Below are 14,417 nucleotides of genomic sequence, written 5' to 3'. Positions count from 1 at the left end.
TTCTGCAGCTGATCAAGTCCAGTTTCCAGCGGCGCAAGCTGCGTGCAGGAAAGGACCGACAACAGCTGTGAAATGGCTGGGAAGTGATGGCAGCCATAGACTTATTATATGGGCTTCCATTGTCAACTGCCTCTCCTGCCTCCATACAGAAGCCACCGCTGACAGCTGATGCTGGGACCAGACCGGATTGGCTGCAGAATAGGTAAGTATAGCTATTTTTGCTTTACAAGGTTAGATTAGGTTTAAAATGTGGCAGAGAGCCGGTTTAGCGTTAGTTAAATTTTGCCTGAACTTCCACTTTAATGAATGTAATACAGCTGGAAGATTCCCTTTTGGGGGGACAGGGGATGTGATTTGTTTCTATTTACCTTGTTATTTGTCAGTGCTACATACCTGTAAATATGACAAATATATATAGATACCTTTAATGACCATTAGGCAAAGCAGTGATAGCTACTGAATAAATTACATGGTACTGTTTAAATTAAGCTTATTGCTGTTAAACTTGGATACATAAAAACAAGCACTGACACTTTACCTCCACGGTATTCTGTATTATTCCGCCAGTCAATGAGATCTATTTCTGCAGTGCCTGCAATTACAAGCTCCAGCTCCCGTGCATCAAAAACTGACACAAGTCTTGAATCAACAACCTAAAAAGAAAAGAATAAGCCTTTATTATATAGCCAGAAACTGTTCAGATTAGTGAGAAACTTGGAAGAAAGCACAAAAAGTGGCTACAAAACAAAGGCTTGGAACAGCTCATGATCGTACACAATGTCATCTGTAAAACATGGTGGAGGCAGTGTGATGGCATGGGTATGCATGGCTTCCAGTGGCACTGGGTCATTGGTGTTTATTGATGATGTGACAGAAGACAGAAGCAGCCGGATGAATTCTGCAGTGTTTAGAGATATACTGTCAGGCCAGATTCAGCCAAATTTGATTGGACGGTGCTTCACAGTACGGATGGACAATGATCCAAAACACACTGCAAAAGCAACCCAGGAGTTTTTGAAGGAAATGAAGTGGAATATTCTGCAATGGCTGAGTTAATCACCTAACCTCAATCCAATTGAGCATGCATTTCACTTGCTAAAGGCAAGACTAAAGGCAGAAAGACCCACAAACAAAGAACAACTGAAGACAGCTGCAGTTAGAGCCTGGCAAGGCATTAGAAAGGAGGAAACCCAGTCTTTGATAATGTCTGTGGGTTCCAGACTTCAGGCAGTCATTGCCAGTAAAGGATTCTCAACAAAATATTTTAAAAAAAGAACATTTTATTTATGATTATATTAATTTGTTCAATTACATTTGAGCCCCTGAAAATGAGGGACTGTTTAAAATAATGGTTTCAGTTCCTAAATTTGTACTTGAAGTCTGCACTTGAAGTTCATTTGGATTGTTTCATTTTATTTTGTTCTGGTGGCACACAGAGCCAAATGTATGAAAATTGTGCCTGTGTCCAAATATATATGGACCTAACTATATGTATAAGTGTGTCTGCATTATGTTTGTGTAGAAATTAATTAGAATTAGAAAATGCCCTGGCAAATGATCGGTTTCCAAAAGTATCAATTAAATATTTTTACGCATTCACAGTGCCACCTTGTGGTTAAATGCGTCCATTTTCTATAATTTTTTCATATTTTATCGTTAATACTATTCATTCATTTAAACAAAAACTATTTGTGGGATTATTCAAATGATAGCGGAGAGAATGATGTGTAGTTGTAGTATTCCATAAAATAGTTTTCCCAATGCACTGCAATGCAGCATGTTAGGGGAAACGTCTTATTGAAAACAACAGATTTTCAGTTGTTCATGCAGTTGTTGTTTTAGAAAATACACAAACTGCATTACAATGTTACTAATGTAAATGAACTTCTGACCAAGAAAAAAAAAAAATTAAAAGTAAAAAACAGAAGGCTTTTTTTTTAACAAACAGCTACACTATAGTGTCAAAAGTCTTGTGACACCTGCCTTACACGCACATGAACTTTAATGGCATCCCAGTCTTAGTCCGTAGGGTTTGATTTTGAGTTGGACCATCTTTTGCAGCTATAACAGCTTCAACTCTTCTGGGAAGGCTGTCCACAAGGTTTAGGAGTGTGCCTATAGGAATGTTTGACCATTATTCCAGAAGCGCAATTGTGAGGTCAGGCACTGATGTGGACGAGAAGGCCTGGCTCGCAGTCTCCGCTCTAATTCAATAGACATCCTCCCATGCACGAGCTGCCTGCATCAATAGGACTCAGCTGATCACAGATCGGAGTAGCCAATCTCGGCCCCTTACCACGTGATCAGCTGTCAGTCAATGACAGCTGATCATGTGATGTAAACAAAAGATCGGTAATCGGCTTTTTTTCTGCTTGCGCTGACAGTGTGAGCAGAAAAAAAAAAAGCGATCAATGGCTTGTGTCAGAGGGACAGCGGTGCCGAAGAGGGTGAAACATCACCCGTGTATCTGTGCCCATCAGCGCCATCTGCCACTGCCCACTAGTGCCACCTACTAGTTCATAGCAATGCTGCCAATCAGTGCCCACCAGTGCCACCTACCAGTGCCCATCTGTGCCACTGATCAATGTCCACCTGTGCCACCTATCAATGTCCATCAGTGCTCCCAATCAGTGCTTCATCATCACTGCCACCTATCAGTGCTGCCTATCAGTGTCACCTAGAAGTGCCCATCAGTGCCACTCATCAGGGCCCATCAGTGCAGCCTATAAGTGCACATCAGTGCAGCCTATCAGTGCACACCAATGAAGGAGAAAAAATTCCTGTTTGCAAAATTTTATAACAAACTATGTTTTGTTTTCGGTCTTTTTTCATTTTTTTTAGCAATAAATAAAAAAAAGCAGCAGTGATTTAATACCACCAAAAGAAAGCTCTATTTGTGTAAAAAAAAATTATAAAAATGTAATTTGGGTACAGTGTTGCATGACCGCGCAATTGTCATTCAAAGAGTGACAGCGCTGAAAGCTGAAAATTGGCCTGGGCAGGAAGGGGGTTTAAGTATCCAGTAAGCAAGTGGTTAAAAAGAATTATGCCCTATGCAAGCCCATGCCCCAACATTTAAAACCCAACTCAAGCCATGAATGTTTCTTCTATTTTTGGAAAGAGTGGGAAAACAATAGAACCTCTGTTGATCTATGAATGGAGGGGGTGGACCTATCAATCATCCCCCCCATTTTCCATTCATATATCATGTTTCGTTCATGGAAGGCATAGTTATGGCTTCTATGAGTAAAGCAGCTAAGCAAAAAGGGCAGGCATAGTTAGGCACTCTGGAAGAGTGCCTATCACAGTGCCTAAGTTCTACTTACCCCCGCAACACCAGAAGATTGTGGCTGAGGGGGTAGGTGGGGGGTATTGGTGGAGAAATATGTTGGTGAAAGGTGGGCACATCTCACTAAAGGTAAGTAATGTCTGTTGTTCAGATTTTATTTATTTTTTATTTGGTATATGGAAACTGTACAGTCACCTTAACCCCTCCAAGAGCAGCAGTGTCAAAAGAAAGCAAGCACTGGGGGTTATTTACAAAAGGCAAATCCACTTTGCACTACAAGTGTACTGCAAGTGCACTGAAATTGCACTTGGAAGTGCAGCCGATGTAGATCTGAGGGGTACATGCAAGGAAAATAAAAAATACCACTTTAGCTTGCACATGACTAGATGATAAAATCAGCAGAGCTTCCCCTCATTTCAGATCTTCCCCTCAGATCTAAAGCGACTGCACTCCCAAGTGCACTTTCAGCACACATGTAGTGCAGAGTGGACTTGCCTTTAGTAAACAACCTCCACTGTGTTAAAACGTGTCTGCTGCAAAGTGCAGGTCCCAAGAACTGTTGATTTGTGTTTTAGCTGTATTTTATATATAATATTGTTTTATATAGTGCCGAAAAGAAAGAAAGTGCTGTGTTAAAAAAATATCTGCATTGAAGTACAGGTCTTGAGAACTATTGATTTGTATTTTAGCTGTATCTTATATATAATATTGTTTTATATTGTAGACATACCTCATAAAACCCCCGTACAAGGGCTTCAGTTTGTTGAACCACTCCTCGTTCCACTCGCCATTTTACCATCTTTTCTATATATTCTTTTTTATTCTTTTCTGTTACTTGTATGTTTGTTCCGCCAGACTTTAGCTCTCTCTCTGTGACCTATCAGAAAGTCAGACAATCCAGGTTAACATATGCTAAACTAAGGTATCAGTCACAGTGGCATAATAACATCTGTAAGTGTATTACCAATTCTAAAGAAATTTTAATGTAACCTAAAAAGCTGACATGATATGGAAATATAATTTCAAAAATTAGAGGGCAAGAAGTAAGGCGACATATTTCAATGGGGACACCTGTTCCATGGACAACTGTCTAATAGAGGAATTCTTGTGACTTTGGGAGATTACATAACTTCCCGTTGTGCCTCTGGAACAGGAAGTGAAGAGAGGATTCCACAATGGTACAAAAATGGCAAAAAAATCACCTGGCAGAGGTTTAACCCTTCCCTTCTTTATCCAAAAATGCAAGAAAGTTTTGACTATGCATATACTGTAAATGAGGACTTGTGAATATTGTAGACCTTATGTGGCAAGCTGTTTAAAACAAATCTAGTTGCCTATAGAAACAAATCAAAATCTTTCTTCCACTCTTTAATAGCAGTATAGGAGTTTGAAAGGGAGAATATGATTCATTGCTCTTCTGTACATTTTACAATCTATCTGTAAGGCAGTTGAATACTCTCCCATCTTATGGCAGTAACCCAATAGCATCTTATGATAGTCACGACTATACCAGACAAGATAAAAGTACTATGGATGGGAGAAATTAGATTTTATTTTTGATTATCTAATTCAGACAGATGTTCCACTCAGTGATAATCTGATTTTGGTTCCAGCTTTTTTGTTACTATTATTCATTTGACTAGAGATTCTTGAAATAAGTCAACTTTACAATTGTCTAGATACCTATGGTTCCTCATTTGTTACCAGCAAAGTGTTTCTTCATATTAAAAGAATTTCCAATAGACTTTATGAGAAGATGCAGATACAATAAATTCACCAGATCATGAAACTGAACTCAGTAGGCAAGACTGCATATGTACCTACATTACTTTTAGGGTGTGTTTCAGTGTACTCTACCCCTACAGATAAGTATGTTCTCATTTTTAAATATGAAAAATATTTTTAGCTGCTTGTAAAAAAGAAATGCATAACTTCTTTATACTGACATTTGTAGCACCCTATGTGTACAGTGTAGGAAAATTTAGTTGGGTTCCTCTGTAGACAGAAGAGCCAGGGTTAACTTGTTTTGAGTTAGCTGGCAGAGCTCCAATGGCTGAGTCTCTGTGACCTCCTCCTGGCTTCTGAATCTGCTTGAGGGTTCTAGAGCTTAGAGGGCAGAGGAGCAGAGATTAGGCCTGAATATTTATGGAGTCTCCCCCAATCCTTGAGTGAGGCCCAGAAGGTGGAGAGATGGACCATAAATATTCTGGAGCCTGGTCATGTGGGAGCGTAGTCCAGGGTGCAGTTGCCTGGAGGGCTTTGCTCCTGGCAGGATGAAAGAGCCAGAGGAAGAGAGAGGGAGATCAGAAGCAGCCAAAGCCTCACACCCTGTCAGCCTCAGCTAGGCTTAACTGAAGCCATCCTGGGAGCCATTGGGACCTGTTCAGCAGCCACATGAGCTTCAGGATCCACCAAAGGGACTGAGTGAGTACCCATACCCATACCTTCCCAGCCATAATATTTATTTAATGCCTTTATTGGTTATGATCCTGTTTTTTGTTTTTTGCTTATTATTATTGAAAAATGTTGAAATGATTTGTAGATTGTTGTGATTGTAACGATGTCCCTTAATTGAAAATTTAGAGAGATATTTGTCAGGAACCATGAATCAGATGGAGACAGAAAATGCAGCAAAAATCACACCTTTTAATATAATGGTAAAAATGGTACAAATAATAAACGTAGTCAAAACATGGGTTCAATAACCAAAGCGGTTAGTCATAGCAAGCCAGTAAATCAGGAAGCCAGAGATCAGCGTAGTCTGAGGCAGCAAACAGGATCAGGAACCAGAAAGGACGTCAGCCAGGCAAGTCTTTAAGAGGAACACAGCAGAGAATCTCCAGATAGGTTTGACCAAGGCGAAGGCATGGAAGAAATAAACCAGGCAGTTTAAATTACCAGAAGGGGCTGGCTGATGAGTAGGAAATTATCACTAGCTAAGCCACTGTGGAATGATGAGTGCTGGCAATTAACCGACAGCTGAGCAACCTAAGCACTGAGAAGGGAGGGCTGAGCCCAGCCCTGACAGTACCCTCTCCTCAACGACCCCTCCCCCTTGGAGGGCCACCAGGTTTGAGGAGAAAACGTCAATGGAAAGCACACAGGAGGACAGGATAATATACGTCCGAGGATGAGACCCAAGAGCGCTCCTCCAGACCGGACCCTTTTCAATGAACCAGGTACTGTATGCACCCACAGAACCTACGGGAGTCAATGATTGATTGTATCTCATACTCCTCATGGTTCTCAACCTGAACCAGGTGAGGACATGGTACTGAAGTGGTAAAGCGGTTTCACGCCAAAGGTTTTAATAAGGAGACATGGAATACATTTGAAATACGCATATTAGAAGGAAGGTCTAATGCATAAGCTACTGGGTTGATCCTACGGAGAATACGGAAAAGCCCAATAAACCGTGGTGCCAGTTTCAGTGAAGGAACATGGAGCCAAAGGTTGTGAGATGAGAGCCAGACCCTCTTCCCAGAAGCAAACAAACCCAAGGATAAACTGAGGAAAAAAACAAGCTTTACTTACCACCAGCCCACAGACAACCAAATAACCTGTCTAACAGTATGCGTTAAAGCAGGGGTTTAGTCTGCACACATTTGCAAACACGTGCATAAGCCACAGAGCCCTGTCAAGGCACCCTGGTATCTATGGTGCCTAACACTAAATTATAAGTGTCCCCATAGTGGAGGCACATGCATTCTGATGGATAGGCGAGAGCAGGTGGACTGAAGGGGAGCCATCCCTTCTTAAAGGTGCAGGAGCACACTGAACACCCAGCACAATGGCAACAAAGAACCAACTTGGTAAGAAGGCGCAGGTAGGCATCTGCGGTCAGCATGGAGTCTGTACCTATCATTGGCACATTGCAAGGACTCTTGGACCTGTACCCAAGTGGAACGAAGACCACGAAGATGCTCCTCTAACGCAGGTATTTGAGGAACAAATAAGTCAGGCAACATGGATGGTTGCAAATCATAATTCACCATAAATTTAGACAATTGGGATTGGTATTGACAGCACTATTGTGGGCAAACTTCGCCCAAGGTAAGAGGTCTGACCAGTTGTTATGGTGGGCAGAAATATACAGAGAAACTGCTCCAAAGCTTGGTTGGCTCATTCTGCGGCCCCATTGGACTGCGGGTGATCTGCAAAAGGGAAGGAAAGCTGAATTCCCAGCTGTGCACAAAAGGCTCACCAAAACCTGGAGACAAACTGGCTACCCCTGTCCAAGATGATAACCTTGGGTAGCCCATGTAATCGAAAAATCTCCCAAACAAACAGGAACAGGAACCATCTTGGAAGTGGAGGAAAACTGTTGCGACAATGGATCAACCCTTACATTCTTAGTACTGGGTAAGAAAGAGACTATGTAATTAAAGCTTGACAAGAAAAGAGCCCATTGCGCCCTTCTCTGAGATAGATGTTTTGCCTCAGACAAGAATGTGAGCTTCTTATGGTCAGTCAAAATGAGGACCGCACAGAGGTACCTTCGAGGAGTTGTCTCCATTCTCCATTCCCTAACTACTCTCTGTCCCCAATCTCATAATTGCATTCCGCAAGAGACAATTTCTTGGAAAAGTAGCCACAAGGATGCCTAGCGCTCTCAGAGGTAGGACGATGAAGACAGAAGGGCACCATCTCCAGTCTCAGAAGCATCAACCTCAAGAATGAAGGGTAACGTAGGATCAGGATGTGCCAACACAGGAGCTGAAACAAAGGCAACCTTGAGAGACTTAAAGGCTTGAATGGAATCCAGGGTAGACCTATTGGTTGAGCCCACTGTAGTATTGCAGATAGTTTCTCTGGGTCCATCGAAAAACCAGCAGTGGAAATTACATAACCCAGAAATTTAACCTGTTCACGATGGAACTCGCACTTTTCCAACTTGCAATACAGGTTATTATCTCTCAACCTCTGTAGCACACAGAAGAAATCTGTGTGGTGGCTCTCTAGGGATTTAGAATATATGAGAATATTGTTGAGATAAACCACCACACATTGCTGCAACATATCTTGGTGGACATCGTTGATAAATTCCTTAAAAACTGCAGGAGCGTTGCAAAGACCAAACGGCATTACGAGGTATTTATAATGCCCTGTCCTAGTATTAAACACAGTTTTCTATTTGTTGCCCTCCTTGATCGTCACAAGATTATACGTCCCTCCCAGATCGGGCTTTGTGAAAACGGTTGCTCCCAAGAGGTGGTCAAATAGTTCTGTAGTCGGATACACATTCTTCATTGTGATGCGATTGAGACCCCAATAATCGATCCAAGCTCTCAGTTCACCTTTTTCACAAAGAAGAAGCCAGCACCAGCAGGAGATGAGGATTTGCGGATGAACCCTTGAGAAAGTAAGCCGGCAACATAGTCCTCCATGGCTTTATTTAGACAGACAAAGGGTAAAACTGGCCATGAGGGGGCTTGGCATCAGGTTGAAGGTCAATTGTGCAATCACATGACTGGTGTGGGGGCAAACTACCGGCTTAACCTTTGTCAAAGACATTGCCAATCTCGCGGTACTCCTCTGGCAGAGAGGAGAGTGAAGAGGTGCACAAGACCTTGGCCACTTTCTGAAAACCTGCCTTACTGCATTGTGGCAACCAGGAAAGAACCTCAGCAAAAAGCCAATCAAAAGACAGGTTGTGCCTCTGTAACCAAGGATAACCAATAAACACCGGCTATGGGTGAGGAAATAATTTAAATTGGATTATCTCATGGTGAAAAGCCCCTATGGCCATGGTCAATGGAGCAGTCTCATGAGTGGGCAGGCTGTAGAGGTCTCCCATCAATAGACTTAATGGCAAGTGAAGTGGCACGAAGCTGCAGTGGAATCAATTGCTTATACACAAAGGCACTATCTATGAACAGGCCGGCAGCCCCAGAGTCGATTAGAGCCTGTCTCTCGATGGACGACTCAGACCAAGAAAGGGTAGCCGGAACTAAAGGCTTATCCTTCAGGATAACTGGGTACCTAACAATGCCACCTAAGGTCTGTCCCCTACAGGACCTCAGGTACAAGCGTTTCCCAGATGGGTAGGACAAGACTTCAAAATGTGACCTGCCTGGCCACAATAAAGGCACAATCTCTCCCTCCTCCTATAGGCCTTCTCCTCCACAAAGAGACATGTGAAGCCCAACTGCCAGGGTTCTACTTCACTGGTGGACTCGGTACCAGGAGGCTTAAGAGGTGAGGGAAGCAAGGGAAGGACTGCAAAGCTCGGAGCCAAACGTACAGGAGGCTTCCGCAAGCACTCCTTAAATAAAGGTCTCTCTCTGAGTCTGGAGTCAATGAGAATAGCAAACAAGATCAACTTCTCCAGATCTGTAGGTATGTGTTGGGCTGCTATCTCTTTGATGTTATCTGAGAGACCATGAGAAAAAGAAGTCATGAGGGGCTTATTGTTCCACACGACCTCTGCTGCCAGAGCACAGAACTCAATGGCATAATCGGCAACAGTTATCGCACTCTGTTTGATGGACATGAGGCTCTTAGCAGCAGAAGTGGAGCGGTGAGAACGTCAAATACCCTTTTAAAGGAAACCACAAACTCGGGGTAACTGTGGACGATGGGTTTTTGCACCTTGCCCAGGCCAAGGCTCTATCAGAAAGTAAAGAAATCCCTGCATTGAACTGGATTGACCCCAAATTGCTGGGGAAGGGGAACCAGACATACCTCTTATGCCACGTACACATGATCGGACTATCCGGCGGACTTAGTCCAGTAGACAATCCGCCGGACTTTGCAGCAGAGGTCCGCCGGACTTTCCGAACGAGCGGACTTGCCCACACACCGACTAAAGTCGAACGGACTTTCCGGTGGACAATCCACCGGACTTTTGGCGGAGGTCCAACGGACTTTCCAAATGAACGGACTTGCCCACACACCGACTAAAGCCCTTTCATTTTGAATGTAACTTCAGGTACAACAGGACTAGAGAAGGAAGTCAATCTCACCGCTTCCATCGGCGAGATTGACACCTTGCGAGCCCCGTCGCCTGGTATAGGTTTTAAGGGTAACCCCCTATGCCAAAAAATGGCGTATGGGTCCCCCAAAGTCCATACCAGACCCTTATGCGAGCACGCAGCCCGGCTGGTCAGGAAAGGGGATGGGGACGAGCGAGTGCCCCCCCTCCTGAACCGTACCAGGCCACATGCCCTCAACATGAGAGGTGGGTGCTTTGGGGAAGGGGGAACCCTGCGGCCCCCCACCCCAAAGCACCTTGTCCCCATGTTGATGAGGACAAGGGTCTCTTCCCGACAACCCTGGCCATTGGTTGTCAGAGTCTGCGGGCGGGGGGCTTATCATAAGAGTAGATAATAAACTACTATAAAAACCTGTGTAGTGTGTTTTTTATTGACACTTTTTCCCTCAGGTGAATGGGTAGGGGTACGATGTACCCCATACACATTCACATAGGGTGGGGGATAGGATCTGGGGGCCCCCTTATTAAAGGGGCTCTCGGGTTCCGATAAGCCCCCCGCCTGCAGACCCCGACAACCAACGGCCAGGGTTGTTGGGAAGAGGCCCTTGTCCTCATCAACATAGGGACAAGGTGCTTTGGGGTGGGGGGCCGCAGGGTGCCCCCCTTCCCCAAAGCACCCACCCCCCATATTGAGGGCATGTGGCCTGGTATGGTTCAGGAGGGGGCGCTCGCTCGTCCCCACCCCCTTTCCTGACTGGCCAGGCTGCGTGCTCGGATAAGGGTCTGGTATGGACTTTGGGGGGACCCCCACATAGTTTTTTCGGCGTAGGGGGTTACCCTTAAAACCCATACCAGGTGACGGGGCTCGCACGGTGCCAATTGACTTCCTTCTCTAGTCCCGTTGTACCTGAAGTCACGTTCAAAATGAACAGACTTTGTTCCATGTGTGGGCAAGTCTTTTCATTTGGAAAGTCCTTCGGACCAGCATACAGACGAGCGAACTTCCCAACAGGAGCTGGGTCCGGTAGACAATTTTGAAGCAAGTCTTCTTTCTAAGTCCGCCGGACTTTTGGGAAGAAAAAGTCCGCTGGAGCCCACTAGGGATGAGCCGAACACCCCCCGGTTCGGTTCGCACCAGAACTTGCGAACGGCCCCCGCGTTCGGTACGAACGTTAGAACCCCATTGAAGTCTATGGGACTCGAACGTTCGAATTGGAAAATACTAATTTTAACGGCTAATATGCAAGATAGTGTGCTAAAAAGGGTTTGGCGACCTGCCTCCTGCCTCAGGGGACATGGGTCACTGCAAAAAAAAGTTTTAAAAACTACCGTTTTGGCGGGAGCACTGATTTTAATGACAATTAAAGTGAAAAAAAAAAGTGAAATATTCCTTTAAATATGGTGCCTGGGGGGTGTCTATAGTATGCCTGTGAAGTGCCACGTGTTTCCCGTGTTTAGAACAGTCCCTGCACAAAATGACATTAAACGGAAATAATACCATTTAAAACTGCTTGCGGTTTTAATGTTATATCTGGTTCCTGCAATATGGTTGAAAATCATTCAGAAAAATGGCATGGGTAGCCCTCCCTGCCCATTACCAGCCTATTTGGGTCTTGTACACATATTAAGGGGAACCCCGTACCCATATTAAAAAAAGGAAATGCGTGTGGCCCCCAGGCCCTATATACTCAGAACAGCAGTATACAGGCGGTGCAAACAAGACAGGGACTGTGTAGGTTTGTTGTGTTAAGTTGAATCTGTTTGTCATTTTCAACCGGTACATTTTTAAAGTGTAGCTCCAGTCAAAAAAAATATCTTTAAGCTTTTTGGAAAACATAGGGAAGGGTTATCACCCCTGTATAATTTGTTTTGTCGTCCATCTTTTTTCATCTCACTTGCTGCTGTCTCCTTGCGTTTGCAAGTAGGAGATGTTTGTAAGTTGGATGTTTGAAAGTAGGGGCCTGCCCTATATTATAGCGGTATGTACTGGGTACAGAGCACGCAGACAGCACGCATAACACTACTGACTGCAAGCTCTATTATTAACCACTTGTTAGCCCAATGTTTGCATAAAGTGAAAGATGAAGTTATGCTGAGTAAATAGATATCAAACATGTCACTCTTCAAAATTGCACATGCCCGTGGAATGGCGCCAAACGTCGCTACTTAAAAAATCCCCATAGGCGACGCTTTAAATATTTTTTTACTGGTTACATGTTTTGAGTTGCAGAGGAGGTCTAGGACTAGAATTATTGCTCTCGCTCTAACATTCTCGGCGATACCTCACATGTGTGGCACATGCGAGCACATGGGGACATGGGCGCTTTAATTTTTATTTTATTTTTTTATTGTTCATTTTACTTTATTTATTTTAGTTTGACATTTTTTTTCCCAAAAATATATTTTTGATCACTTTTATTCCTATTACAAGAAATGTAAACATCCCTTGTAATAGGAATATGGGGCGACAGGTCCTCTTTACAGTGAAATCTGGGGGGTCAATATGACCCCACATCTCACCTCTAGGCTGGGAAGCCTGAAATAAAAAATTAAAAAAAAGATTCTGGCTTTGATCGTACTGGCGAGTTGTTAGAAGCACCGGAGGGCGGTGAGGGATGGGGGGCGTCTATGGCTGGGTACTTCAGGGTATCACCGAGTATGGCTGGGTATCTCTGAGTATGGCTGGGTATGGCAATTTATGGCAGGGTATTACAGAGTATTGGCGGGGTATTGGCGGGGTACTACAGAGTAATAGCAGGGTACTGCAGAGTATTGGGGGTACTGCAGAGTAATGGCGGGTACTGCAGAGTATTGGGGGGTACTGCAGAGTAATGGGGGGTACTGCAGAGTAATGGCGGGGTACTGCAGAGTAATGGCAGGGTACTGCAGAGTAATGGCAGGGTACTGCACTGCAGAGTAATGGCAGGGTACTGCACTGCAGAGTAATGGCAGGGTACTGCACTGCAGAGTAATGGCAGGGTACTGCACTGCAGAGTAATGGCGGGGTACTGCACTGCAGAGTAATGGCGGGGTACTGCACTGCAGAGTAATGGCGGGGTACTGCACTGCAGAGTAATGGCGGGGTACTGCAGAGTAATGGCAGGGTACTGCAGAGTATGCACTGGTATTGCAGAGTATTGGCAGGGAATTGAGGGGTTAAATTCGGTGAGCAGCGATGTGGGCACTGCAGATGCAGCCCACATCGCTGCTGACACCGATCTCTTTCCCCTCCGCTGTACCGATCGGTACAGAAAGGGGAGGGAGGAACAGGCGTCATAACATGACGCCGGTTTGTTTCCAAGTGATCACTCCGTCATTTGACGGAGCAATCACGTGGTAAACGGCCGCTATGAGCGGCCGTTTACCGTGATGCGCCGGGTCCTATGGACCCGGCGGTCACGGATGCTCTCGAGTGCGCACACCTCGGGGCACGCGAGAGCAGAATTCGGGAAGGCCGTTAATTAACGGCCTCTCTGAGTTAAACAACCGCCCTGAAGCCGTTAATCGGCAATGGGCAGTTGTTAAGTGGTTAAAGCTAGATCACTAGCTATATAGGTGAGGTGAATATAGTGGTGTATACTGCAGTCAGGGCACAGACAACAACCACTACACAGCAGCAAGATAGGAAATCAGCCAAAAACGATTGGTGTGTACTGTGTTGAAGGTACACAGAACACCCAGTGCTTCAGATGCAAAGTAACACACTACAGGAGGCGGCCTTAAAGGCGGCCTTATATAGTGTGGGGCGTGCACTACACAGTCTGAGCTATGATTGGCCACAGGCATCCTGCCTGTGGCCAATCATGGCTCTCCTCGCTGCCGGCGCTGCGATTGGCCAAGCATGCGGGGTCACAGTGCATGCTTGGCCAATCATCGGACAGCAATGCACTGCGCCAACGCAGTGCATTGTGGTCCGCGCGCGCGTCACTCGAATTTTGACGCGAACGGCCAAAACTTTCGGAATTCGCCGAACGCACGAACAGCCAATGTTCGAGTCGAACGTACGTTCGACTCGAACACGAAGCTCATCCCTAGAGCCCACACACAATCGAATTCGCTGGATAGTCCGATCGTGTGTACGGGCATTACAGATGTAATATTCGAGGCAGGTGCCTGCACAGAGACTGGAGCAACAGCAGGGATGGCCTTCCCCACATGTTGTACCGGAACAGCCACAGTGGGAGGATCCAGATG

At 45.0% G+C, this 14,417-nt stretch overlaps 1 protein-coding gene across 4 annotated transcripts in view; it reads right to left on the bottom strand.

Annotated features, from left to right (window-relative positions):
* Positions 1 to 14,417, bottom strand: part of HECW1 (HECT, C2 and WW domain containing E3 ubiquitin protein ligase 1) — a 422,188-nt gene that overhangs the window by 13,949 nt on the left and 393,822 nt on the right. For all 4 annotated transcript variants that reach the window (XM_077491691.1, XM_077491690.1, XM_077491692.1 and 1 more), the window contains 2 exons: positions 4,020 to 4,166; positions 539 to 653 (listed from right to left, as the gene is read on the bottom strand). In XM_077491691.1, the coding sequence (XP_077347817.1) occupies positions 539 to 653; positions 4,020 to 4,166 (262 nt within the window). The remainder of the gene's footprint in view (positions 1 to 538; positions 654 to 4,019; positions 4,167 to 14,417) is intronic.

This window comes from Lithobates pipiens, unplaced genomic scaffold (assembly GCF_037356315.1).
Source record: "Lithobates pipiens isolate NorthernLeopardFrog02 unplaced genomic scaffold, aLitPip1_a1.2 Scaffold_19, whole genome shotgun sequence".
Classification (NCBI taxonomy): Eukaryota; Metazoa; Chordata; class Amphibia; order Anura; family Ranidae; genus Lithobates; species Lithobates pipiens.
Note: the sequence above shows the minus strand (reverse complement) of the source record. Positions and strands in the feature narration are given on the sequence as shown.